The sequence below is a fragment of the Pagrus major genome, chromosome 2, assembly GCF_040436345.1.
Source record: "Pagrus major chromosome 2, Pma_NU_1.0".
NCBI classification, from domain to species: Eukaryota; Metazoa; Chordata; class Actinopteri; order Spariformes; family Sparidae; genus Pagrus; species Pagrus major.
Window position 1 is genome coordinate 11,391,434 of NC_133216.1, and position 24,634 is coordinate 11,416,067.

At 42.8% G+C, this 24,634-nt stretch overlaps 1 protein-coding gene across 2 annotated transcripts in view; it reads right to left on the bottom strand.

Moving 5' to 3' along the window:
• Positions 1-5,847: 5,847 nt before the first annotated feature.
• The window catches only part of arhgap32a (Rho GTPase activating protein 32a), a 30,229-nt gene continuing 11,442 nt past the window's right edge, over positions 5,848-24,634 (bottom strand). Inside the window, exons 6-22 of one of the 2 annotated variants that reach the window (XM_073483054.1) lie at positions 18,734-18,820; positions 18,511-18,648; positions 18,259-18,351; positions 17,427-17,549; positions 17,236-17,313; positions 15,958-16,039; positions 15,689-15,838; positions 14,565-14,667; positions 12,714-12,858; positions 12,241-12,323; positions 11,743-11,850; positions 11,424-11,569; positions 11,123-11,336; positions 10,320-10,471; positions 10,073-10,147; positions 9,293-9,961; positions 5,848-9,112 (exon numbers count right to left, since the gene is read on the bottom strand). In XM_073483054.1, coding sequence (XP_073339155.1) covers positions 6,870-9,112; positions 9,293-9,961; positions 10,073-10,147; positions 10,320-10,471; positions 11,123-11,336; positions 11,424-11,569; positions 11,743-11,850; positions 12,241-12,323; positions 12,714-12,858; positions 14,565-14,667; positions 15,689-15,838; positions 15,958-16,039; positions 17,236-17,313; positions 17,427-17,549; positions 18,259-18,351; positions 18,511-18,648; positions 18,734-18,820 — 4,689 coding nt within the window. In that variant the 3' untranslated portion in view covers positions 5,848-6,869. Of the gene's footprint in view, positions 9,113-9,292; positions 9,962-10,072; positions 10,148-10,319; positions 10,472-11,122; positions 11,337-11,423; positions 11,570-11,742; positions 11,851-12,240; positions 12,324-12,713; positions 12,859-14,564; positions 14,698-15,688; positions 15,839-15,957; positions 16,040-17,235; positions 17,314-17,426; positions 17,550-18,258; positions 18,352-18,510; positions 18,649-18,733; positions 18,821-24,634 lie in introns of both variants that reach the window. The other variant, XM_073483046.1, reaches the window with a different exon arrangement.

Sequence of the window (24,634 nt, forward strand, 5' to 3'; positions counted from 1 at the left end):
ATCACAATCACATTACCTCAGTGGACAATCTGTACAACGACATCCTTTGTCCTCAGACCCTTGATTAGAGTAGGGAAAACGAAGACGCCTCAGGAAGAGCCACAGAGGAGGGATCCCTCTCCCGGGACATTGTGTGTACAAGTTAAACTTGAACTCCGATCTCCAACTCTGACTTGTGTTTCTGGTTAAATGACCTCATTATTTAACACAAAGGTCTATCTCTGTAGGAATCGTTTCTGTGATGTTGTCAGACACATCAAATAACAACTTCAGCCTGTCATTGGCAAAAACAAGCACTTAAAGTGGACGTTACTTTGACAGACTGCGTCACAGCTGAGACGTACATCCTGCTTGAGTTCGTGACGGCCGCGTTGCTGAACTTCTGCAGCTCACGTCTGTCCACACAAAGCTGCCAGCCCTATCTTTTTCTACAGGGTTTTCCCTGGGTTTTTCTTTACCTGTGGTAAAAGGGGAGAGAGGAAGAGAAAGAAAAAGATTGCACTAGAAAAATGCTGCCTTTCACCTGTTGTGTCTTCTCTTTTCATGTCTGTGTCATATCTACAGATGCAGACATTAGAACTGCAGTGAAACACTGGTATGATGTCTATGACACCAGCTTTCAGGTCTAAGTAAAAAAAAAAAGGCAAGACTTGAGATTGCTGAAATGAAAAGCAAGATGTGCCACGACGCTCACGTGCCGCCGAAGCAGGATAGGTGTGATTGCAGTCGTGTTGTGGCCGCCAGCTGAGGCGATCTGCTGGACTGATTCCAACATTTTTGGTAAGTATGAATCATTCACACACAAACACATGCAGGACCCAGGTTTGAAAAGACTTGGATTTCCCTTTAAACTTTTTTCAAAAGTCCCCCTCCAGTCAAAATGTGTTTTTCTTCTTGTTCCTGCAGTTGAATGTCTGAGCTTCACAGTGCAGAGTTTGACACAAGGAGGCTGTTTCTACATGAATCTGTTGAAAGTGTAATCTGACTTTAATAGGCGGGACTGTGAGCATGATCTGTGACATCACCAATAGTTTGGAAGCCAATCTTGGTCCAAATATTCAGCGTACACAAGTGTGGTGTGGAAATTTGACGCCTCCAGTGCACATACACTGAGAACAGACTTTATGGTGAAGAAGAAGAAGACATTGCGTATTTGTGAATTTAATGAGGGAGAAGAAATGTGTAGCATTTTAAGGGTTTTGTAGAAATTACGCATTTTGTTCTGTATAAACCATGTCGGACGCACATTAGTGAATTGTTATGCATGCCTTAATTAATGTGTGGAGGGGATCTGTGTATGAACCCTGCAGTGACTAACCATAAATGAGTAGAGTACGTCCACCTGCAGCAGACAGTGGCAGAACATTAGCAACAGCGAATCCTTTGAGTCTGCACAGCAACCGAGCGTGCGCTTGTTTACTCTGGCCTCTCATCTGATGGTCACACGAAATGCTCAGTGATCCAGATGGGAGCTCTTTTTATTATTCTTATTTTAACAGATAAAACCCACTCTCTGTTCCCTGGAACCTGATGAATTGTTTGTCTTTTGTTCCCATTCTCTCATCAGTGAAGCCTTACGCTTTTAAATTTTGCAACAAAAATCAAAATCATCAAACTGTATTCAGCGTGGTGGAGCCATGCCCCCCACCCCAAACTAACAGATGTATCATTTACAAGCGAATCCCCCGAATGGATTCACGTTTGCTAAAGCTTATTCAACTGGTGGTTACCTTTTGAACCAACTGTAATGCCTCGGATAATTACATTCTGTTTCTCAGGCTATTATTCATCAGTTAAAGGTCAAGAGCATTATTTGCAACACAAACTGAGCCTTGCATTGTATGGGCCAGCACACAGTCGTCTAGTTGCTCAGTCACTTTGATATGCATGTGAATGTCAAATTAAAAAACTGAGCCTTAATAGGCAGCCATTACTGCAAGTGAGGAGCCTTTGTGTAGACCTGCGGTCTAATCACTTATTCAATCACTAAGCTCTCCTCCAGTGCTCCCTCTAAAAAGCAGCTGATTTTTTATTTCAAAAAGCATGATACACATGAATAAAAAATATATCACTGCCCATGGCAACCTACCTAATTGGTACTAACAAGGTTCTCTTGGTTGCTGTAATTAAATTAGAATCCATTGTCATGTTAACTAGGTAATTAAGTGAGCCAGAGATGATCTTTCTTTCTCTTATCGTTGGCAACACAAACACGCATTGGAAGGATACAAAATCTGAAAATACGCTGGTAACTACGGCACAGAAGGCAGCGGCAACTTCTCCTAACTCTACTCTACCTAACCTACTTGTTTAGCTCTTGTGAAGCTCATCTCCTAACCGTCAACACCGAGGACAAAGTGGCACCGAGCCAGGAAGGCAGAGTGCGGATCAGACTTCTCCTCTGTCACTGCAACGAGGAGAAGCACCAAAAAAAGGATGCTTTAGCTCATTATAAGCTGTGCTTTATGTGCTCGCCAATACCTTCTATTTTAAAGGCACAATTTCAGGCCATCACACGGTGTCATCTATATACAGTGGCAGCAATTTAAAAGACAATATTTCTTAATACGTATTCAAAAGAGGGGGGAAAATCAGCCCGTATTTAGACCGATATGAACTCCAAAATAAGCCTCGGCAGGATCTTGTTAAGGCTCCTGCTGCACCATTTTACTATTCAAATATGCTCTGCACTTCACAGTCAAGATGCATCAAAGAAGCAACGAGGAAGTGTACATTCATAAAGTTCCAATAATGTTTTGTAATGGAACATTACACTGTAATGAACAACCAAAAATGGTTCTTTATGGAGCCACTAAAGTGCCGTGAACCAGAGAAACACAGCTCCTGCCATAATAGATCTGCAGACTGCAGTCACAGTCAGAACCATTAAGGATTAAATTGTTCCCCCAGAATGTAAAGAGTCTATAATGCACAATTTTGTTCAATTCTCAAGAGTCATCTCCTCAAGTGTGCGGGGCGACTATTATCGCGCAGATCACCTGCCCCTTGAGAGGTGACAGTCCTTTCACCTTGCAGCTGCTGGTGTTTGGCACCACACGCCTCACACATCCCATCTCCGCATCTGGACGGCAGCAGATGTTCTTGAATAATTTCTCACACAGGTGAAAGTTCCTTCCCTTTGCAGCTGAACCTCGACTCGCGCTACATTTCTGCCAATTCAGACACATCGAGACAAGTGCACGCAATTTCTTCTCAGATTGTCTTACTTTAAAACTGCATCGAGGGGAGGCGAGAACCACCGGAGAGCCCCCTCCACACACACACACACACTTTTTTTCTCCACTCATTTCATTTGCCCCCAGCTGAAAAATAAGACTTTAACCTGATCCTGAAAGGTAGCATGTCTCAAATGCATCACAATGTCCAAAAAGCAGATGGCTGTCTAGCAGGGCAACAATTCTCTCTCTCTGAAATGCTGAATAATACATGCATATCTTGCTGTGATCTGGCGAATTCAATAGCCTATAGAAAAGGATTGCTCTCAACGTAAACCATTTTGCTACAGGCCGGTCTCTTTCCTCAGGTCCAGTCTCCCATAAATAATTTGCCTTCAACCTTCACATGCATAAAAATTGCAACTTGTTGGTTATGAGAGAGAACAGTGAGGATGCACTTTGAATGCCAATGCGGCGATGAATAAACAATGGCTCGCTGCTCCAGGAGCAATGCAGAGCTGCCAGGAGACAGTCCACGGGCTCTCTTAATGGTTTTTGCCACAGACCAAGCCTTTCACTCAGCTGTGAATGGGCGGCTGTTTTGATCTGAGGAGGAACACTTTAATAATTTCTAACAAAGCAACAATTCCCAAGGCACTTGGGACAACCTTGGCCCATTATCCCTCCAGCCACTCAACTCGCTTGAAACCGTGATTGGATGTGCTTTCTATAGCAGTAAGCTTATGTTGTGTGAGGAATAGCCTCACGCTCGTTTTTCAGAGCGTGTCATCTTCAGCCGAGGTCACTGCCAAAGCCAACTGGAGGGATCGGAATGAATGTTTCTCCCTCAAATCGAGGCTCTTCTTTCCAAAAACACCTCCACCAAAAACTTCAAAAGTAACACAAATAGTAATACAGGAAAAATCCTCTGCAATGTTTCTGAGCAGATATGAGGTGTCTGAGAAGCAAATCAAAGTCTGTGATCTCCCCCCTGAATGCAATCTGGAGCCTTCTCATGCCTGCAGTGTTACAGTGCCACCTGGTGGTGACGAGCAGGAGCCCCTCCAACCTGGGGGTCAAGTCGCAAGATGTTCGATACATACATTTAATTTGTGTTTTTCTATACCAGTATTACCTCTCAATGCCACAATAATATTCAAATCAAACAATCTGAGAAGGGAAAAGCACTCGAGCCCCCTTTAGCATTCATCTGAGGTATCCAGTTTCTCTGGAAGATAATTTACTGGCAATGTTTTAAGCCAGAAGGTAATTTAAAAAACACTTACCGTTGTTCTGAAGGTATGTCCAGACTCCCAAGACTCTTCAAACCATCTGGGTGAAAAATACTCCGTTGGTTGAATGAGAATTTTTAATAACCACTTTTCAAAGTTGCATCTGTTTCCAAATCAAAACAAAGAAGGCAACCTGCTTGAATCGTAACTTGGAAAATGGGCTAAAATCGTTTGTATCGTGTAACAGATGGAATATTTTCCCATCCACATAGTTAAAGGACATTTTGAAGGGATTCTGAAGATGCTGTGAAATCTAAGTAGAGAACTTGTTTGCTTCAACTTATCAGTCTGAAGTAAGTAGAAATTGCAAAGTGTAATGGCTGAAAAATGACACCATCCGCGTATAGATTGGTTCCCTATGAACCTCGCTTTCAATATGCTACTCGGCCTGCCCACCTTGATGGATTTTTTCCCCCGCAAAAATGAAGGCAGCATAATGGCACAAAGGAAGCACGTCTGCCATTTTGCAACCAAAACAGGAAGAAGGCATTGTGTTCCCCGGTCATTATCCCACTGATTGAAAGTCATTGATGCAGGAGGCAAAGAAGGCGAAAAAGGGAGAGTTTTGATACCGAGGTGAAACAACAGTGAACAGATGGGCATTAGCTTAATAGAGTGCGCTCTGGTGCTGTGTCAAAGTCTGTTCCCTCGCTGGTATGTGTTTTTCTTTTTACCAGTGGGACTTTGGCTAGATCAGTAAGTAACAGAACCTGCCTACTTATTAATATCATTATTCACAGCACTGAGATCAGTGTTTGCTGCTAGCGGTAGCCATGATGCTAACACTGTGTTTACAGCAGCGATGCTAACGGTAATACCGCAGGGAAATGCTCGGAGGGGGGGGGGGTAAGTTGAAAAGTTTGTTCATATTTTTGTCCAACGCGAGAATGTTAGTCAGGGGCAATGCTAAAACAGTGCAATTTTCTTTTAAAGGTGCAATACGTAAGAATTTTAGTTGAAAATATTCCAAAATTATCAACAGAAGGTGAAGAAATAACTTTAATGTTATGACATCTATGTATTGTGTTCCAGAGGTATCTACTGAGGTTAGCATGCTACCCTGCTAGCCACAGCCCCTCTCAGTCCAAAGCTCCCGTGCTAGCGGTGTAAACACCAACACTCTCAAAGTGCTTCAAGCTCCCAGTCTGGACCACTAGCTGCATGGCTAACTGATATAACCAGCTAACAGCAGCTACAGTAAGCAGTTAGCGGTTACTGTTGACGTGCTGCCGCCTATTTGTTTTGAGTGTGACTTTATCAGGTGGCCAATTCTTAAATATTGCACCTTTTAAGCTGATATATTACAAAAAGCTTCATGTACATCTCCATTTCTCTCCTCTAAAATACACCAATGACAAAAGAGTTCATCAACTATAATAACTGATATAATATATCTTTATTTTTTTAAGACTCTCACTAAAATAACATGTCTTAACAGAATATCCTCATCTACATGTTTGGATTTGAAATAGCATCTTTAATGAATAAAACAACATCATAATTTATGTAAAACACCACGTTGTTAAAAGTTCCCTAAAAGAGGAGAGAAATTTTCATTTTTGTGACAAAACCACAATGCAATACAAAATACACCTTTTTCACCTAACTGAATGCGCTGATTTGCATTGACTGTATGTCTAGCATATTTCTCCACAGTAGCTTTGACCTTAACAGAATTCATCATTGTTATTTTTAAGATTGCGATATACAATGTGTGATAAAGAAAACAAGCGAAAAATATTAGAAACCTTGAGGTTACAGTATCATCCATTTCACCCCCCAAAAGTGCTATTTTAGTATGTACGATGATTCAAAGCAAGCTGTTTCTTACAGAAAAAAATATATATACTGTATATCAAGAGGCTTCATGTACACCACGTTAAGACAATGTGTTTCATACACAGTTATCCTCAAAAGTGCTTGTTGAAGTCTGAGCAGACTAGAATAGAAAACAAAATGTACAGTACGTTGGCCACATGTTAGCGGTGTGTTATTTATACAAATATAATACATTTAAAATGAATGTTATTTTATACACATTCCTATACTGAAATCATATAATAAAACCAGTTACTTTAGCTTTTCATCTCTTGCTGTTTTAGACATTAAATAAAATATATAAGCCGTCATTTCCTCAACCATGCCTCTCCAAATCTTTTAAGACAATATCTGCATATGATTCACTTGTTCCCTTTGAGCTCCCTCCAAAAAGCAAAATTATGAAACTACCAGCGGTGGCGACAGTATGATGCCCAGCAGCAGCCTCACTTCACACTTTTTAGCAGCTCCTGAAGGTTAAAACAAACACACTTTCAACACAACAGTCTGTTGGTCTGGCAGAGGATAAAGTGCTGTTCTCCTTTGGCCCCGATGTGGAATCAGATAAAACCAGTGGTCAGAATCAGTCGTAGACCCCGGCCTCTGATCTCAGTGCAGCATGATAAAACGCCTCGTGACCCAGAGCCTTGGACAGCAGTCTGTGCCCGCGGGGGGACATGCAGCCCTGGCCAGGCACATATCCGGCCCCAGCTTTACTGGATCTTGTGGGTTTAGGTCTGGGTGCTGCGTAATACCCCTCCATGTGGTCGTATTGTGTGGGTCTGACTTTAGTGCTCTGAGTCCTTCTGTTGGGCTGAGTGGAAAAGGATGCCAGATGTTCAGGATCCTGAGGGGATTTGGGGTGGTGATAATAGTGGTGGCGATTTTCTCTGGTGCTCTGCGACCTCCCCGGTCTCCTGAGGATGCCGGGCTTCACCATAGCAGAGTAGCTGTTGACAGCGTTGGTCATCATCAGTCTATCCTGGTCGGGACCTCGTGTATGGCTTCTGTTATTGTGCTCCATGTTCTTGAGGTTGGGACAGCCCCGTTCTGGAAGCGAGGGGACTTTGCGAAGCGGCGGCTGCTGCTTGATCTGAATCCGCCTGGATGGTCCTGGCTCGGCACTCGACCGGTGACCGTACTGCTGCTGCCTGCTGACCTCAGGGTCGGCCTGTTGGGACCTGAGGGAAGGTGGGGATGTAGCTACCACAACACTTTGATTTTCTGTCCTGTTGCTGGAGAGGAGGCAGCCGTTTCCAGGATCTGACTTGCTTCTCGTGTGCATTATGTCTCTGTTTCTTGCGTCAGTCGGCGAGACAGGGCTCTCGGCAGGAGACACAGCTGGACTGGCGTTGGTGCGTCTGGATTTACTCTCCTGCTTGACTGGTTGATAAACGACTCGTTCAAAAACTTCTGCGTCTCTAGCCTCGTAAACAACAGTGTCCCTGCTTTCTATGTAAAGCTCCCTGTTCACAGGTGGGACACGGCGCGGAGAGTAGTTGTAGTAATCTGATTGTCCACTTTCCCTTGTGGATCTCACGGTGTAAGACTGACTGTGGCGGATACCACTTTGCCGGGAGGGCTCTACATAATAGCGGAAGCCATCTGTTGGATTCATTTCAGAGTAGGGGCTGTAACGATAGTCGGCACGTGTGTTGTCCAACTGCGGCCGAACAGGGTGGATGCCTGTCTGAATCAGCCTCTGATAGGGCACATCCGGGCTGTCCTCGACATAAAACATGGTGTCAGGGGGCAGGACTTCTGCCTCTGCCAGCTCGTAGTGACTAATCTGAGGGGCATGAAAGGAGCGAGCCCTCCGGATGGCCGGGTGCCCAACGATTCTATCTTCTGACCTCTGCCACGGGCCTTGTTGCCTTTGGCAGCCACTGATAAGGTGCTCGTCTCTGTGATAACGTCTGTACTGAGGTGACAAAGGGTGCCTTAACCCTAAAGTGCTGTAGCGGCTTTCAGACGACTGCCTGTACAAGCCCTTTGGCCCCACAAGGTGAGGTGGCAGAGCATCAGGCCGTGGAATTCGTCCAGTCTGAACTGGCCGATGGTGATGATGATGGTGATGATGATTACTGTAGGCATCCTCAACCAGGCCTCGAGGTCTGTCCTCCTCCGGGCTGTAGTAATGGGTTGAGGAAGACTGTAACTGACGTGGAAGGACCTCTTCGATAGAGGCAGGCATGGAGGCTTCTGCCAGAACAGCTCGGAAATTAAACACATTGATAGAGTCGGTGTTCACATACACAGGAGAAGTTGACGGGCTCTGAGCAGAGCACACAGGTTGGGTAGGTGTTGAAACGCCAACGCTCTGATAGGTGGGTTCAGCTTGTGCGACATCTATGAGCTCTTTTTCCTCCCTGCGCTCCCTCCTCTCAGCGCTGCCTTCATCCAAGCTCCCTGACCCGAGTGGGCTGACATTGGGTGTAAAATTGCAAGTGCTTTCCTGACCATCAGTGACCTGCGACGGCTCCAAGTCGAGGTGCGCAGGTAGGAAATGAACAGGATGAGGGCAGCAGTGGCTCTCCACAGGGCTGTGCGCTGATGTGTGCCACTGTGAAGCAGAGCAGACATGAGGGCCGCAGTACTCCTGTGGGTACACTTTAAGGTCAAGGACAGAGGGCCGGGGCGGTCTGTCCTGGGCGTGAGGAGCTTCCTGTCTCTGGAGAGGGTACGGTGGGACGTTGTGTCTTCTCTGGGAGCCACTGCTGGCCTTCTGGGCAGATTCAGCCAGAGCCAACGCCAACTTGCGGGCAGCACTCGTCAAGGGAGGGTGAGGAGGGAGAACAGATACTGAACTCATAAGTCTATCTGTTCCTGGGGAGGGATAAGACAAACAACGCTACAGTATGACAGGACAAACAAAGCTATGGTAAGACATGATGGGACAAGACACAAAAGCTTTCATAAGAAACTACAGAATGCATTATTATTTAAATAGATACTAACTATTTACATTAAAGCTTATGTGTAATGTCAGAGAGGCGTGGTACTGACCTGGATCAGGCAGATTCTGCGCAGACTGACTGAGGTCAGTCAGGGCTGACGCCTGGCTCGCTGTGCTGAGTGGGCTGCAGTGTGGGTAGGGCGCTTTTGCCACCTTTCCATCTGCCAGTTTTGCTTCACACTTCTCCACCGGGGGAGACGAAGTAGGAAGAGGAGGAGGAGAGGCGGATGCATTCTGAACATCTGCTTGCGTTTTAAAAGATTTCTTCCTGAGTTTAGGAGAGATCGGCTTAGAGGTGACCTTCTTCCCACCTTTACTGAGAACGGGACTAATATCTGGAGAGCAGCTAATGTTGTTGTTTGGAGAGGAGATGGGCTCCGATTCACTCGAACACCCCGCACTCTTCCTCCATTTGTTTCCGTCTTTGTTGTGTTGCAGCCCAGGGGTCCCTGAGGGTGGGCTGAACTGAAAAGACATGGGGTCAAAGTCCAAACTAGAGATACCTGCAGCCGGCGGACAAAGATCAAGTTCGTCCTCCTGGTGCGGAGGTGAGATACACGCTGCGGTGCGGACGCGCTCGGCACCATTATGAGTCTCATTCAGAGGGTGGTTTCTGTAGTCGTCTTTACTTCTGGTGTGGCGTAAGTCGTCTCTACAGGCGGCAGAAAGGGCCTCACTAGTGGAACGAGGTCTGCGGGGGGCGTAACTCGGAGGTTCCCCTGGGATGGAAACAAACACATGCATATTTAGAGTCTTGAGCTGTCAATAATCCAGATAATAGTCTAATATTATTAAATAATGAATTGATTATATAATTAATGAACAATTACCTTCCACATTGTGCAAAGAGGTGAGAGATTCCTCACTTTTTGTAGAGCGCAATGTGCCACTGTCACCTCTTCCACCTGCCAATGTTTTCACAGCAAATTAATTTTTCACAATTAATATTTAAACAGCGAATTATAAAGATTAGCGGAAGAAATCAACATGTTCATTAAAAAAGTACAGAGATAAAAGCTTGGGAGAGTCACAGAGGCTTTATGTATTCTGGCTGTGTAACAGCAGCAGTGATCTGACCTGGCAGTGCGATGCTCTTTATCTCGTTAGGCTCGCTGGGGTGTCGCTTCAGTTTACGTTTGGACACAGACTGGGACTTGCCCAGGTGGAAGAAAGAGAGCCAGTTCCCCACAGGAGACTTCTTAGCTTTAGAAGGAGGCCGCTTGCTGCTGCTACAACACACAGAGACAAATCACCTTCAACACTCCCTGTTTCAACAGAAGTGCCAGTTACCTCAAACACGGGGAGACAAAATAGAAACATCAGGGCTGTAACTAACGATTATTTTCATTATTTATTCATCTATTTTCCCAATTAAATCAATGAATCACTCAGTCAATAAAATCAAAAAGTGATGTCTCCAAATTGCTTCATTTGTCCAACCAACAGTCCAAAACCCAAATGACTCTTCATCTGCTGTCATGAATAACAATGAAAAGCAGCAAATCCTCACATTTAAGAAGCTGGATCCAGCGATTGTTTGACATTTTTGCCCGAAAAATAACCGAAACAATCGATTATCAAAATAGTAATAGTCAATCCACTAATCGACTGATCGACTAATCATTTCAGCTGTACCTCACATAAGCAGAAACAAATAAAAGTGACAAAAACAAAACATCAGGGCTGCAACTAACAATTATTTTCTTTATATTTTAGTCTGATTTTTGTCACATATGACACATTTTAATAACTGTAACCAGGAAATATTTGTTTTTATGTATCTATTTTTCTCAACAAATGACTTAAATGATTAATAATCTACCAAAACTGTTGAACTAATTTAAAAAAACAAGGACTGATCGGGCAGTCCATTAAACTACCTCTCCATCGGGAGCTCGATGACGGTGTGGAACTTGCCGAGCAGAGCTCCGGGTCCCTCTCCGACCTCGATGTAGTCACTGTGTGTGAGGCAGGGGGTGGTGGCCGGGGAGCCCAGCTGTGCCTGAGTGCGAGCCTGGGCCTCCTCCAGTGACAGTAACTTTGTGGACGGGGAGCTGACCAGCAGGGACTTCGGTCTGGCTAGGGTGTTGTTACCTAAAAGTGAGGTGTTTAGAGTGTGTTAGAGATTCATATTAACTCAGAACGGACACCACGTGTCATTTTGTTTATATCTTGACCTACCTGTGCTTTCCCGTATGATGGCATTGAGTTTAGGGCTGAAGAGGGCCTCCGTGTTGTTGAGGATGAACTCCACCACCACCGACTGGATGCGCACCTCCATGAACGCCGCTGTGCCGCTAAAACAGGCCGACTCGATCTGTCTGGACCTGAAACACAGTTACAGTACATCACAACCTATTTCACAGCTCTGGACTACAGAGACATGCCCCAGTTCACTGTCACAGAAACACCAGAAGGAAACAGGATTTTTTGTCGCTAATGGTGCCATTTTAACTGTTTGCAGGGAGCCGCACATCTAGAGCGATAGTTCAAGAGTCACCTGAGGAGGTTAGGCGCCCAGACGATAGCCAGGTTTTTAGTGTGCATGTTAGTGATGGAGCTGAAGGTGGCCAGGTGGGAGAGGTGTCTCATGAGGTACTCCAGAGTCCTGAAGACAAAGAAGTCAAATATTTAGTATGCATCATTTTAGACTGTAATAAATGTCAATCCTGGGTCAGAATATCCTCCCTATTACTCACAGGTGGTGTCACAGGACTGGTTCACTAACAAGCAGGATTAATGTCACTTTGCATAGACGTTATTAAAAAATGCCATGCACAACGAGGATATTGCGCTGTAGCCCCAAGTGATCAGACTGACATTTTTGGCACTTATTTAAAGCAGAGTTTCACATCTGAGAGCAGGATTTTCTCTGTAGTTGAGATGTAAGTAAAAAAGAAATCTTCACACAATCAAAAGTAGCATCACAGCATTGACAGAAACCAAACACTTCCCCTTCAGGCCACCAGAGTGCAACGTTGAGCTTTTTAAAACTGACCTGTAATGTGGAGGAGGCAGCTGCTGGATGACATTGTGGATTTTGACCAGCCTCTCCTCATCTGTGGCTGCAGACACGGCCTCCTGTGTAGACAGAGGATAAGCGTCACATCACTGAGTGGGCTGATAATCACAACAGACGGAGTTGCCTTAACTTCCCTCTTCTCTCTTTTCCCCTTTTATATTCAGAGCAGCCTCTGTTTCAGCTCCCTTAATCTGCTGTTCGGTTTTAGCGTGCACAATCCCCCCTGCTGTTCCTAGAAAGCTCAGTGCAATGCAGTGACCCCGTTTTGAGCAGCACTTTAAAATGAGCCGAAAATTTTGCATTGTCTCACCAGTTCTTTGATGAACTGAGTAACATTTGTCCTCTGCCGCCTTTTCCTCCTCACAGTGCTTAAAAGCTTTGCCAGTTTCTATTCCCATATTCATCCCCAGCATAAATCCCTGCCCCAGTTCCACTGCTCTGGTCCTTACTGAGAATCTGTCGTAGAGCTGGTAGGTGAGCAGAGGGTTGGGCAGCTCTCTGAAGTACAGCTTGCAGAGGGAGCCCACTGAGTGGATGTCCTGTCTGAAGGAGTCTCTGGTCAGGTCTGGGATCTGCTCGGAGTCAAACTCGTGCCTAGACCACAGAAAGAAGAAGAAGATACAGAAGAGCGTGGGAGTCATCCTACTGGCCATCTGTCAGTGTGAAACCACAGAAACAAGGAGGACACGAACACTTATATCTAAAAGCTATATATAAATTATATCTTCAATTATTATTATGTTTACATTATTAAACTATTGGACAATAAGACATCAACAGAAAATAAGAAGGTGCAGTGTCGGGCAAGCATATTGCAGGGTTATTTTGCAATATTATGTTATGTAATATGACGATTATACAACAGTTAACAAAGTAAAACATACAATTTGCTCTCAAAATAAAGATTTGTTGCTGAGCGATTATAAACCTGGTTTACTACTTCAGCAAGTAGGCCGACCCTCAGTAACGACCAACAAAGAGGATTCCTAGTCTCTCTTGAGCGAGCCATCCACTTGATCTAATTATTGATTAAACAATTATTGATGAAACATGTTAAAAACATCCTACTGTTACTACTTGTTTAATCATTTTTTATGTTTTGTTTTATAAAGTTTTATTGGATTTGGTAAGACCTTTTCCGTGATTTCGTCTTCAAAAAGTTTGACTTTCTCTTTTGTTCCTTGGTCTGACTAAACCCTCCTCTGTGCTGTCAGTAAGTCAGGGGAAATTGCAGTGCGGGTGCTGAGAATTAAAGTTGACTTGAAATTTACAGATCACATGTGCCTGAGTTGCATGTGGGACTCTTAGAACCTGTTTTTACGGTTTTATATGCTCAGCATCCTTTTTGAATCGAACTTAAGCACACCGTTGGAAATGATGGCCCCCGATGTTGTGTGTGATCTGTTAACAGATTGAGCCAATGGTTTATTGATAATTTATCTTTCCAATTGAGTAACATGGTTTTCTTGGCACAGTTAATGCTATTTAGATTAAAGTTTGGAGAAGCGTGATTGCAAGTAATGAGACTGATTTATTTTGATATTCTATGGCTTACATCACTAATACTGCCAAAAGCGGCCAGATTGGTAAAATATTCAACACAAATGAATATCACATGATTTCAATTTCTCTGCCATCTTTAATTATGTTCCTCCCCACACTAAGAAATACAATATCATTAACAGTAAGGCTGAGCAAGTAAAGAAGGAGGTCCTTCAATATTCTTAATGAGTATGAACTGAGAATCATTAACACATGACCAGATTTGTATCATTTCCTGAAAAACATTACATGTGATGTGGCAACGGTTAACAAGAAAATCCTTTCTGATTGGCTGCCAACAGCCCATCAGATTATGTGCCTCCCAGTTTATCTACTAATGGTGGTTTGTCTCATGGATTCCTCCTGGCAAGCATGAAATAGATGAGAAAATCATTACAGCCATTCAGAGCTGCACAGCTTGAATCAGATTGTATTTGATGGATTTCAGAAGCAGCTCAAAGAAACAGCACTTAGAAAGCAGCATCCATGAAGTTAAAACTCCACAGTTGAAGCAATCTTATTGATGCTCTTTGTATATTTCCAATAAATGATCCCTAATCAGCATTGGCTCGTGTGTCATGTCAGTCCATAATGCCACACAGAAACAGAATTGAGTTACTATCCAAGTAGCCTGCCATGCTAATTCACATTTGCCGCCCTGAACTTGTCAGGCTCTTGTTAAACAACAAACCATCCTGTTGAAGGCATTATTCGGGGTTAAATTCCTCATCAGTATGAAGAATAAAATGGGTACAAACCTCAGTTTCTGGATGTTGGAGGAGATCCCAGACAGTCTGTAGATTCCATCCACGACTCCATGTTTCTCTATGAAATCCGCACAGCTCTTAACAACCTGTGGGACTACAGGAGAGAGTAGAGAGCCATGGGAGGCTGAAAGATAAAATGTGTCACTTTGCGATCAGGGTGGTCTGTTTGATGATGATGAAGATGTGTTAGTGAGAAAAGTTCCTCACTATGCATCTCGAACATGTCACAAAACAACAACCTATACGTAATCTCTAGTATTACTATTCTACTCAAATGACATTGTGGAAATCAATTCAGTCTACATCAGTGGTTCCTAACACCCTCAAGATAATCTCAACAGCACAATAAAACAACCTTGGCAAGGATTTTACAAAAGCTAAGGCCATAAATGCAAATCAGAAGTTATTATCTAGTGCACACAAGTTAAAAACATATCATCTGGGACTGTAGGAGCGCTGTAGAAACCTTTATTTTATGACGGCTTAAAGGTGGAGTAGGCCCATTTACGAATACGGACCCAAAGCAAAACTATCTTTCTGCAGAATTGCCTACACCACCTTTAAAGCAGTATGAGTTAAACATAAATGAATAAATCTAAAAAACTACTGGAATCCGACATATAATATCCAGCGACAACTCTGCATAGGCATATACAACTTCAGATAATGTGTCAGGATAAACAGTACTTTGAGAAACCCTGGTTTCATGATATAAAGTATAGTTAATCCAATAAACTGCATAAACTAATATAACATGACATAAATGGTTAAAAATTCATGTGAGCTCCGCCTGTATCATACCACCAGCAGTTTAACAAGTCTCGAAAACAGAAATAAAGAAACAGCTTTTGGCAAATCTACAAGGATCTACGCAGACGAACATCCTGCTGGCAAACATAAAACAGTCATTTACACCATCAGTTCACATCAAAACCACAGCAGTGTAGCACAAATCCACCACAGAGGCAGCAGATCCACTGTGAAATCCCTTCTTGGGGTATTTACAGTTTGAAAACGTGAAACATTTCGGTGTGACCTGCCGGCAAGTAAGAATTACACGTTGGAGAATGAGAGAGGAAATTGAATAAAAAGGAGCCATTGTGAGAATAATTTACCCTCATGTCCTGAGTTGTGGAGATGTTCCCCCAGGTCACAGCCAAACACTCGCTCTCTAAGGATACCGCGCTGCCGCAGCTTCTGAGGCGGTGGGCGAGACTTCATGAAAGTCCTCAGGAACGTTACCAGCTTCCCATGCTTCTTACACACTGATTAAAACGACACAGACACACATGACAGCTATTTTAAATCAATCCGTCTCACAACACACGAGCAAGTCTTAAATAAATCTTCAAGCGATGGGACGGACACACACTGAAAGAAGTACCTGGCTTTGGCACCGAGCTTTGAACACTGGGGGGGATCTTGTCATTTATCAGCTCGACACAGTCGCAGGGGAAGAAACCCACCTGCAGGTGGAGACAAGAGGATGAGCAGAGTGAAGAGGGGATACAAAGATAGTGATAACACTTGTAAGTTCAAAGGAGCAGTGGGGGTGTTCTGTGCAGAAATAGGTCAGTGAGCATGAGGGTGCAAGCTGCTTCAGGCTGAAAATAGCTGGTTTGAATGTTATTGGCGTCTTAGGGTGTCACTTAGGGCTGGATGATGTGGCCTAATATTGCAATATTCTCAGGCTATTTCCCATCTCGCACCTCCTCTAAAGAAGAATTTTGCAAGGATGACTTTTGATTACTTTCAGAAAATGTTAACACAATTACATTTTTGATAAGTTATTGTCAGTAATGTGGATATAATGAGGTGGAAAGATTATTGAAAACCTGCACTCAAGTACGACTGCAGTAACATTACTGTCATATTACTCAATTACAAGACAAACTACTGGTATTGAAATAATAAGTAATCGTAATGATTTTGTGTGTTTGTGATCAGATAGCCTTACTGGCTACAAAAATGCAGATGTAAGGTTTAGATATTAATTCAAACTGAATTTTTTGGGGTACCTGTAGATATCATATCAACCACGCTTGACTGTTATCTAGTGCAGAGAAATATCTTAGTGGGTCTTAGTGTTAGGTAGTGTTTATTCAGATTTCATCTTCCAAAGAATGTGGTTGGGGTCTAATCAATCAACCTTTATTTATACCTGAGAGATGATTGAGGGATGACCCTCATTTACACCGACATCGAATCAAACAAAACCACAGCAGGTCAGTCATTACAAAAGAAAAGATATTGATTAACTAAAATAATGTAAAATAACATTCAGTTACATAAAACCCCTAAAATTTTGCAATTATGCCAATTTATCTATTTGAGTATCATCATCCTCCTCCTGGTCTAAAAACACTGGATGATTAAAGCAATCGTTCCTCCTACACTTTGTTTCTCTTACTGTAGCTCCAAATTAATCTATTTGCCCACTTTTGAGAAATCTAAATGAAAATTTAGAGGATTTGATTTAAATCGATCTCATAACTAAAATACATCACATAACTGAAGCTAAATATGCTCTGACTTCTGTTTCACTGCCACTTTAATCACTGTTATCACGGGCAGAGGAGAAAGAGTTGTTCTGTCCTTGTTCTCTAATAAACATAATAAACATCAAGCTCGCTGTCCACCTGAAACGACCATAATGATTCACCTGAAAGCCGTGTTTCCCTCTCCACCAGCCTGTGTCCTCTTTAGGAGGCATGTCTATGACCGACACAATGTCCCCCACCTGGATCACAGAGAGAGAGTGATGATGACAATAAAGTCTGATCTCAGCTGAGCACATTAAAAAGACATCATGATGGGATCAGAAGTATGACTAATGCTTCTCTTAAGTCTTACCTCAAAGGTGAGCTCGTCTGTGGCCTGGGCTGTGTAACGTTTGGTGACGTGTGCCGCGGCGATGGCAGGGACGTTGATCGAAGCTTCCTCAGACACCAGCAGATGGTTCCCCTTGTTGTCAATCTGGAAAAGAAAATAATGACATTAAAGACATCCTGACATTTGGAGAAACAGATCAACTCAGCTTAGTTTAAAGACTCGAAGCAGAGAGAAGCAGCTGGTCTTGCTTAATTTAATGTGATAGAGGGAGACAAACAATGCACAATACACAACATGTAACTGCCGTGTGGGTTCATTAATGCGATCAATTAGTATTTTTAGCGGTATTTACAGCAGGCTTGTCTAGCCAATGCTTCAGCCAATCATATAATTATTGGATTTTGGATTTAGTAAATCTGTTTAAAGCAGTAATCTCGTCAAAGAAGAGACACAAACATGTATTTAGGCCTCCTCCCACATGAGTATTTAAAAAATAAACACCAAAGCCCCTCAACATTTAATCTTCATAATTCAAAGAGTTTGCACACCCACGCACAGCCACCTCTGCACAGCATCTCCAGCTGCAGAGTGGGACTACAGTACATGTGCCGCAGATGCCCAGCAATTGTTTTAAACACACAGCTATTTATAATCCAGAAAGTCGTTTTCACCTTTTCACTTCTACGTGTGTTAACGTGAGACATTTCCAACTAAAAAATTGTGACTGTTCCTTTAACTTTACTGCTTAAACATTAATGGTGAAGATTAAATATTGAATCAACATAATGGGGTCAGTTTTGAAGAGTGAGTAACTGATAGCAAGTGTGAAAAGAAGCAGCTGACAAGAAGATACCTCCATCCATGTTAGCACTGGTCCGCAGTTGATCTTGTTGTCAGCGATGGCGGAGAAGCGGGACAGGTAGGTGGCCAACATCTTTGTTACTGTCTGAATGGACACGCAAGATTGTCAAGATCTAGTAAAGTTTGACAAATACAGTAATGCAACAGAACATATCAAATCTTAGGTGTCACTGAAGCTTGATTCCTAATCTGTGAGTAATGCATGTCACAGATCAGAGATAACAGGGTTGTAGCTCTGTGATACCTCAACAGTGTCCTTTAATGTGTCGTTTCTCGGCAGCTCGGTGAGCTCTGAGTATCGGCGGTCATAAATACACAAGTGCAAGTGTTTGTCCAGCACCCGGAAGTCTTCGTATGATCTCTTCACCAGCCAGTTTCGACCCTGACGAAGACAATACAAAACTTTGTAAGAGTGAGGAAAAAAAATGATAACATATTTGAGTTATTATAACATTATTTAATGTTACCTGGCACGTGATCTGGACCAGGAAGACCAGCTCTTTGGAGTCCAGACCGACCTTCGGTCCTTCGCTCTGCCCCTCCGCGAAGGCCAACTATGAGGTAAAAAAACCCGAAAAAAGAAGAGACAGAGGAGCAAATAGTGAGAGGGCACGCATTGTAAATAATGGATGCGTGTGTAATACAACAACCTTTCTGTATGTGACCTGGACGACAAGAAGTACATCATGTCCAACTCTACTTTTGCATTAAATAGTAAAACCACTTTAATACTCAGCAGTGGGTCTGAGTGTAGAAACCCTACACTGGAGTGCAAAAGAACGACGGGAAGAAATGCCAGAAAAAAGATGCGGGTTCAAATTTTTTAAAGCACTTTTTATAAGAACTTCTTTAGAAAGTCTTACTGTACAAATGTGAAAGTGATCGTCGTTATGATCTACAGGGCGTTCATAGTGATTTAGATTGCATTAATGATGCTTGATCACTACAGTCAATAACACACAGAATGATCTGTGATGCACTACATCAACAGTCATAAAACATTATAGATGTGACATAATTGTCATGATTCAGTGTCTTGTTCTTGTGTTTTCTGTTTTATTTTGAAATTTTACCCTCATGTGTCACTTCTTGCTTTTCTGTTCCTCCTGTGTGTTTTTCCCTCCCAGTGTTTTTGCGCTCGTTCCCTCACCTGTCCTCTTCCCTTCTCACTCCACCTGTTCCTGATCCCCTCGTTAGTGAGTCTGTGTATATAGTCTTTGTTCTCCCTCATGTCTTTGTCAGTTTGTTCCATGAGGTCCGTGTGGTTAGATGTTTCTCTGTCTTGGTCCATCTTCCCCCGTGTTGCCTTCCTAGGATTTCTTCCCCAGTGTTTCCTCGTGTCTCTGTTTCTGATTTTGGTTTCTTGTTTCATTTGATTTGAACTTTGTTTAAGTTTTAGTTGCTACTTTGTTTTTTGGTCCTTGTGACTCATTCTTGGTTTGTTTTGTATTTTCAGCTCTGGTAATTAAAGCTTGCTTTTGGTTCCCCCTTTTCCTGCCTACTGTGTGTTGTCTGCGTTTGGGTCCTCACCTCATTTCCCCTAAAATTGTGTCTTAGTGTAACAATAATGAAATATAATCAGCTGTTGTAAGGACTCTACGTCTTGCATTTTCATCCATTTAAAAGAATCATGTGCGTGTGTCAAGGTGGGCAGCTGCTGATGGTTTGCTCGAACACAACTCATAGTTTTCATCCCATCATGTAAATAAAAACCAGACAAAGTGTATTTTGTCTTTTTCTCACTTTGAATATATCACATAAATTTTATACCCTAAAGGATAAGATCACCAAAAGGTTAAACTACTCCCCCTCGTGCAGATGGAGAGTCAAGTTTCTTAATCAACAAAACATTCTTGGAGCTTCACAGCAAAACAGCGTTGCAGTATCTCCTAAACAACTGAAGTAGATGGGGACTTCAAAAAAAAAAGAAACAACTGAAACAAAACACAAAATGGCTCCATACAGCTTGTTCTGCATAATCCAAATCTCCAGAAGCCCCCAAGATCCCAAATTGATTTGAAAACACGTTATTTACACCCTCGATACGTGGTGGAGCTTCAGCTTTAGCTTCGCAGCAACAGCAAAGATTTGTAAGGGTGTAAATAACGTGTTTTCAAATCAATTTGGGATCTTGGGGCTTCGGGAGACTTGGATTACACCAGACGAGCTATATTGAGCCATTTTATGTTTTCCCGGGGTATTGTTTGTTTTGTATTGTTCACATTTTAAGACGAGTCCCACATCCACTTCAGTTGTTCAGCAGAATGCTGCATCGCTGTTTTGCTGTGAAGCTCCAGAAATGTTTTGTGGACTATGAAACTACTGAAACTAATCACTTATAAAGCAGCATAGACCTTTTTTTTTAAATGCACATAGATGCATCAATATGTAACTGAATCAACGTAACACATACGTGATAACTTCTGATGCTGCATGGGGTTTTATAGCATACTATGAGTCCTTACTACAGCAGTCAAGAGCATCCATAAGACACTTGAACGTATAATTCATTGTAGGTCACATCTTGTTGATGTAATGCATCAGAGAGTGTAGTCATAATTCACTACGAATGCCCCCATAACACACTATAGATTTTCTCTGCATAGAAAGTGTTATTTCCTCCGCCACCAGCAAAGAAGTGATTCATATTCTCACTTCACCATAAATCCTGCAGTATGAAATGTATAATACATAAGTTGATAAGACATCAGCGCTTGAAGGCGGCGTAGATTTAGCACAGATTTCTTCTTCTTCTTCTTCATCTTTCTCCTTTAAGACTATTACATATTCTCCAAAACTGAGAAGATCAAAGCCTCGCAGGAGTTTGGGAATACATTGACAGACATTATTGTAGAAGAGACTTCAAAGGCCTGGAAGCCAAGGGAAGTTCTAGTTATTTATAACTGTTAGCGACTCATCCACATACACCGTTACACAACACACAGCGACCTAGTTACTCTTCAACAGAAAGACAGCAAAGCAGACCGACAAGAGATGAAGGATGAGAAATTTGTTCTTGAATAAGTCATGATGGACGAGAAGAGCGCTTATTTGCTGCAAGGATTTGTTTGAAATAATAGCCCGAACTAAGCGTCTGAATTAAGTACTGATGGGAGGGCCGGGAGACTAAAAGCATGATGGGAAGTCTGATCGTACGGAGAATTACAGATAAAGAAACATCCTTTGGTGATGAAACAATAAAACTAGAATGACAAAACAGCACAAATCTGAAAGTTTTCAATGAAGGCATGCTTGAGCATCACTTCCTCTATGACGCTGGCTCACACCTCTGAGGCAACTCCCACCAAAATAAAACATGCAGATGCAGCTCACAGGTTAACCCTTCAAACATTAACACCTAAACATCTGGAGCGCCAGGAGCTCAAATTAAAACGCAATCATCCACACGTCCAGGTTACCTGCCACTAGGGCATCTCAGATATCCATCCGCAGCTGGAAGGAAGTGGCTCTTTCTTTGTGTGCAGCCGCAGTCCTGGACCTCAGTAAGATCCTCCAACAAGCCCAATCTTGAGAGTTTAAATGCTGCTCTTTACTCGCCTGTCTGCAGTCCCCTGCCGCCTGACATGAAATACTCATTCACGTGTCTTAGGATCACCACGCATTCGCTGCAGAAAATATGAAAAGAGGATGCTTCCTACTGTGTTTCTTACCCCCCTTCCTGCTTGCCTCTTACCGTTTCTTCCCCCCTCCTCCCTCTCCTGTACCCTGCCTCCATCACCCTCCCCCTCCCCCTCTCCATCGCTCTCTCTCTCTCTCTCTCCTTTCTCCAGTGACAAAAGGGGGTTTGGCAGTAAATGGGCTCAAACCGGCACACGCAGTCGCACAGGCTCATCCATCATACAGAGGCAAAAGCTGCACAAGATAGATAGACGAGCCTTCTTCGTTTCAAAACAATTCTCATTCATTGCACTCTCAAGGCGAGACTGGAGCTAATCTGGAGAGGGATCAGTCTGGCAGGCTGCAGACGGAGGTAGTCTGCTGTCCTTGTGCTATTCTGCGATTAGGATACATGAGACCTGATCAGTACCCTCCCTTCCTGCCGTCCAGTCTGTGAATATAGAGACGGGCAAATGCATCATGGGAGATGCAACTAGAACAAAGACTCGGTCAATAAATTAATCAAAAATAACATGCAGAAGTAAAAATAAATCGCATGTATGTTTGTGTGTTATTTGTGTGCCGACACTGTGCACATCCTTCACTGCCAGGGTCGCCCCAGACTGACATTTCTCTTCCAGCTCAGCTCGGCTTCCCTTCTCCCTGTGGACCTTTTCAAGGTCACTGAGACTGCTTCACTCTACTGATGCCGCCGCCATCATAGTCATGGCAACCACAGCAGGACGTTTACCCAGCAGAGAGAGTGCATCCTGGGATTTAACTCCCGTCCAACCCCGCTGCACTGTAGTGCATTAACGCTGCATGTAGGGATTGAGCCCTACAGCATGCGTGCACCGCTCATGCACTCTTTTGTGTCTAGCTCCACTGGCAGCATCTGTTTGAGGAGAGGTGACTGCTGCACTCTGCTGGCAAGAACACTGAACTGCACTGAGGTTCACCAGGCGGTTAACAGCCACTTTCACAAGTGACTGAGCAACCTACAGTAAAGCTTAATGCTCTCATTATCACTGCTGCAAAAACATACTCTCTTAAATGTGTATAATGCAGGATTTTCCTAAAAAACAATGATAGACTCATATGAAAATAATCCCTTTCAATTGTTAATTATGACCCACTAGAAGCGTTTTGCAGTGTCTGTATCTGCTTATTGTTTCGCTGTGTTCTGGACATTTGTGGGCATTAGTGATTCTAGAGGAAAGTAGTTGATTATTGAGCCTTGGCGAACCACTAAACTAAAGTTTAATACTTTATCGACCTGGGAATGAGACTAAGCAATTGACTATCTTAACTAACATTTTTAAAAAATTGTCCGTACATCCAAATAATTTATTGCCTGGTGACAAAATCCGTCACTAAATCCACCATAACTACAGTATGTCCACGGCGACAGGATAATAGAAGTCAGATTTTCTCTAAATTTACAAGAGTCTAAAATGGGGCCAAAGTGTTGGCCTGCCATACAGTTGATTGAAGGTTGACACCACATGTTTCTCAATTTAAAAGTTTGTTTAAAAAATGTTATATGTTGGTTTTTTTCTAAACGTAAATATGGAAATATTAATTATTTTTCATGATCTGATCACGGAGGATACAGTGACCCTGCCAAGAAGTCTTTCAATTAAGGGAACTTGCGACCCTAGTGCCATTTTGCATCTTAAAGGTGCACTATGTAGTTTTGGGGAAGACATTTTAATCAGAAGAGAAAGATCGTCATTGACTGACTTTTTTTTTTTTATGCCTTAACAAACTAAATAAACAAACTCTTTTTGTTTTCATGACTGAATAAACTGAATAAACAAACTGTCCTTAAAGGACAACACAATTTCATACTGTTTTACTTTGTTTATATGTGGCGGACCCTGCCACTTTTCTAGCTTCAAACAGTGTTCTGGGGACTGTATTTTCCTCTGAGAACAGCTTGTTTATTCAGTTATGGAGAAGTTAAAAATGTCTCAGTGTTTTGGCTCAGTGAGCTAAATGCTAATGTCACCATGCTAACATGCCCAAAATGACAGGTTTAATGTTTACTACTGTATGTTAGCCTATTTGGTTTAGCATATTAGCATGCTAACAATTGCTGATTGGCACCAGACATAGTACAGTTGAGGCCAATGGCAATTAACCTTAAGTTAACAATATCTGTACCAAACTTAGCAATCCATCAAATATTTTTTAGTAGATAGTAGACATTTCACGCTGCACCAATATTGTCAGTCTCATGGTGGCGCTAAAAGAAAAGTCAGGGAATCATTAATGTCATTAGGATTCATCCTCTGGAGCCTGGGGGAACATCTGTACAAAATGAATCATGGGAATCTATGCAACAGTTGTCGAGGTATGTCAGTCTGCACCAAAGTGTTGGACCAACTGACACAGAGGGAAAGAGAGCATCGAGCTGCACAGTTAAAAATCCCCAAAAAGTTTGGTTGTAATTGTAAAAATAGTCTAAAACACAGCACGGAGATCCAGCTACATTTAGCTGTTACCATATTTTCTCACACCCTTCATTGTTTTGTCAGTACAGGTTGTCACTTTCAGAATGAGTCATTGCCTTCAGTTCCTGGATAGACTCATCCGTCTGTCCAGGAAACTACTGTTTCTCATTGACTCACTGGTTGACATTGTGTGCTTAAGTAAAACTAATAAGGCGGGATCACAGGTTTACTGAGCTCAGATGAGTCCGACATTAATATACTGTAATACTGAGGATTAACTGCTGGAATTGGATC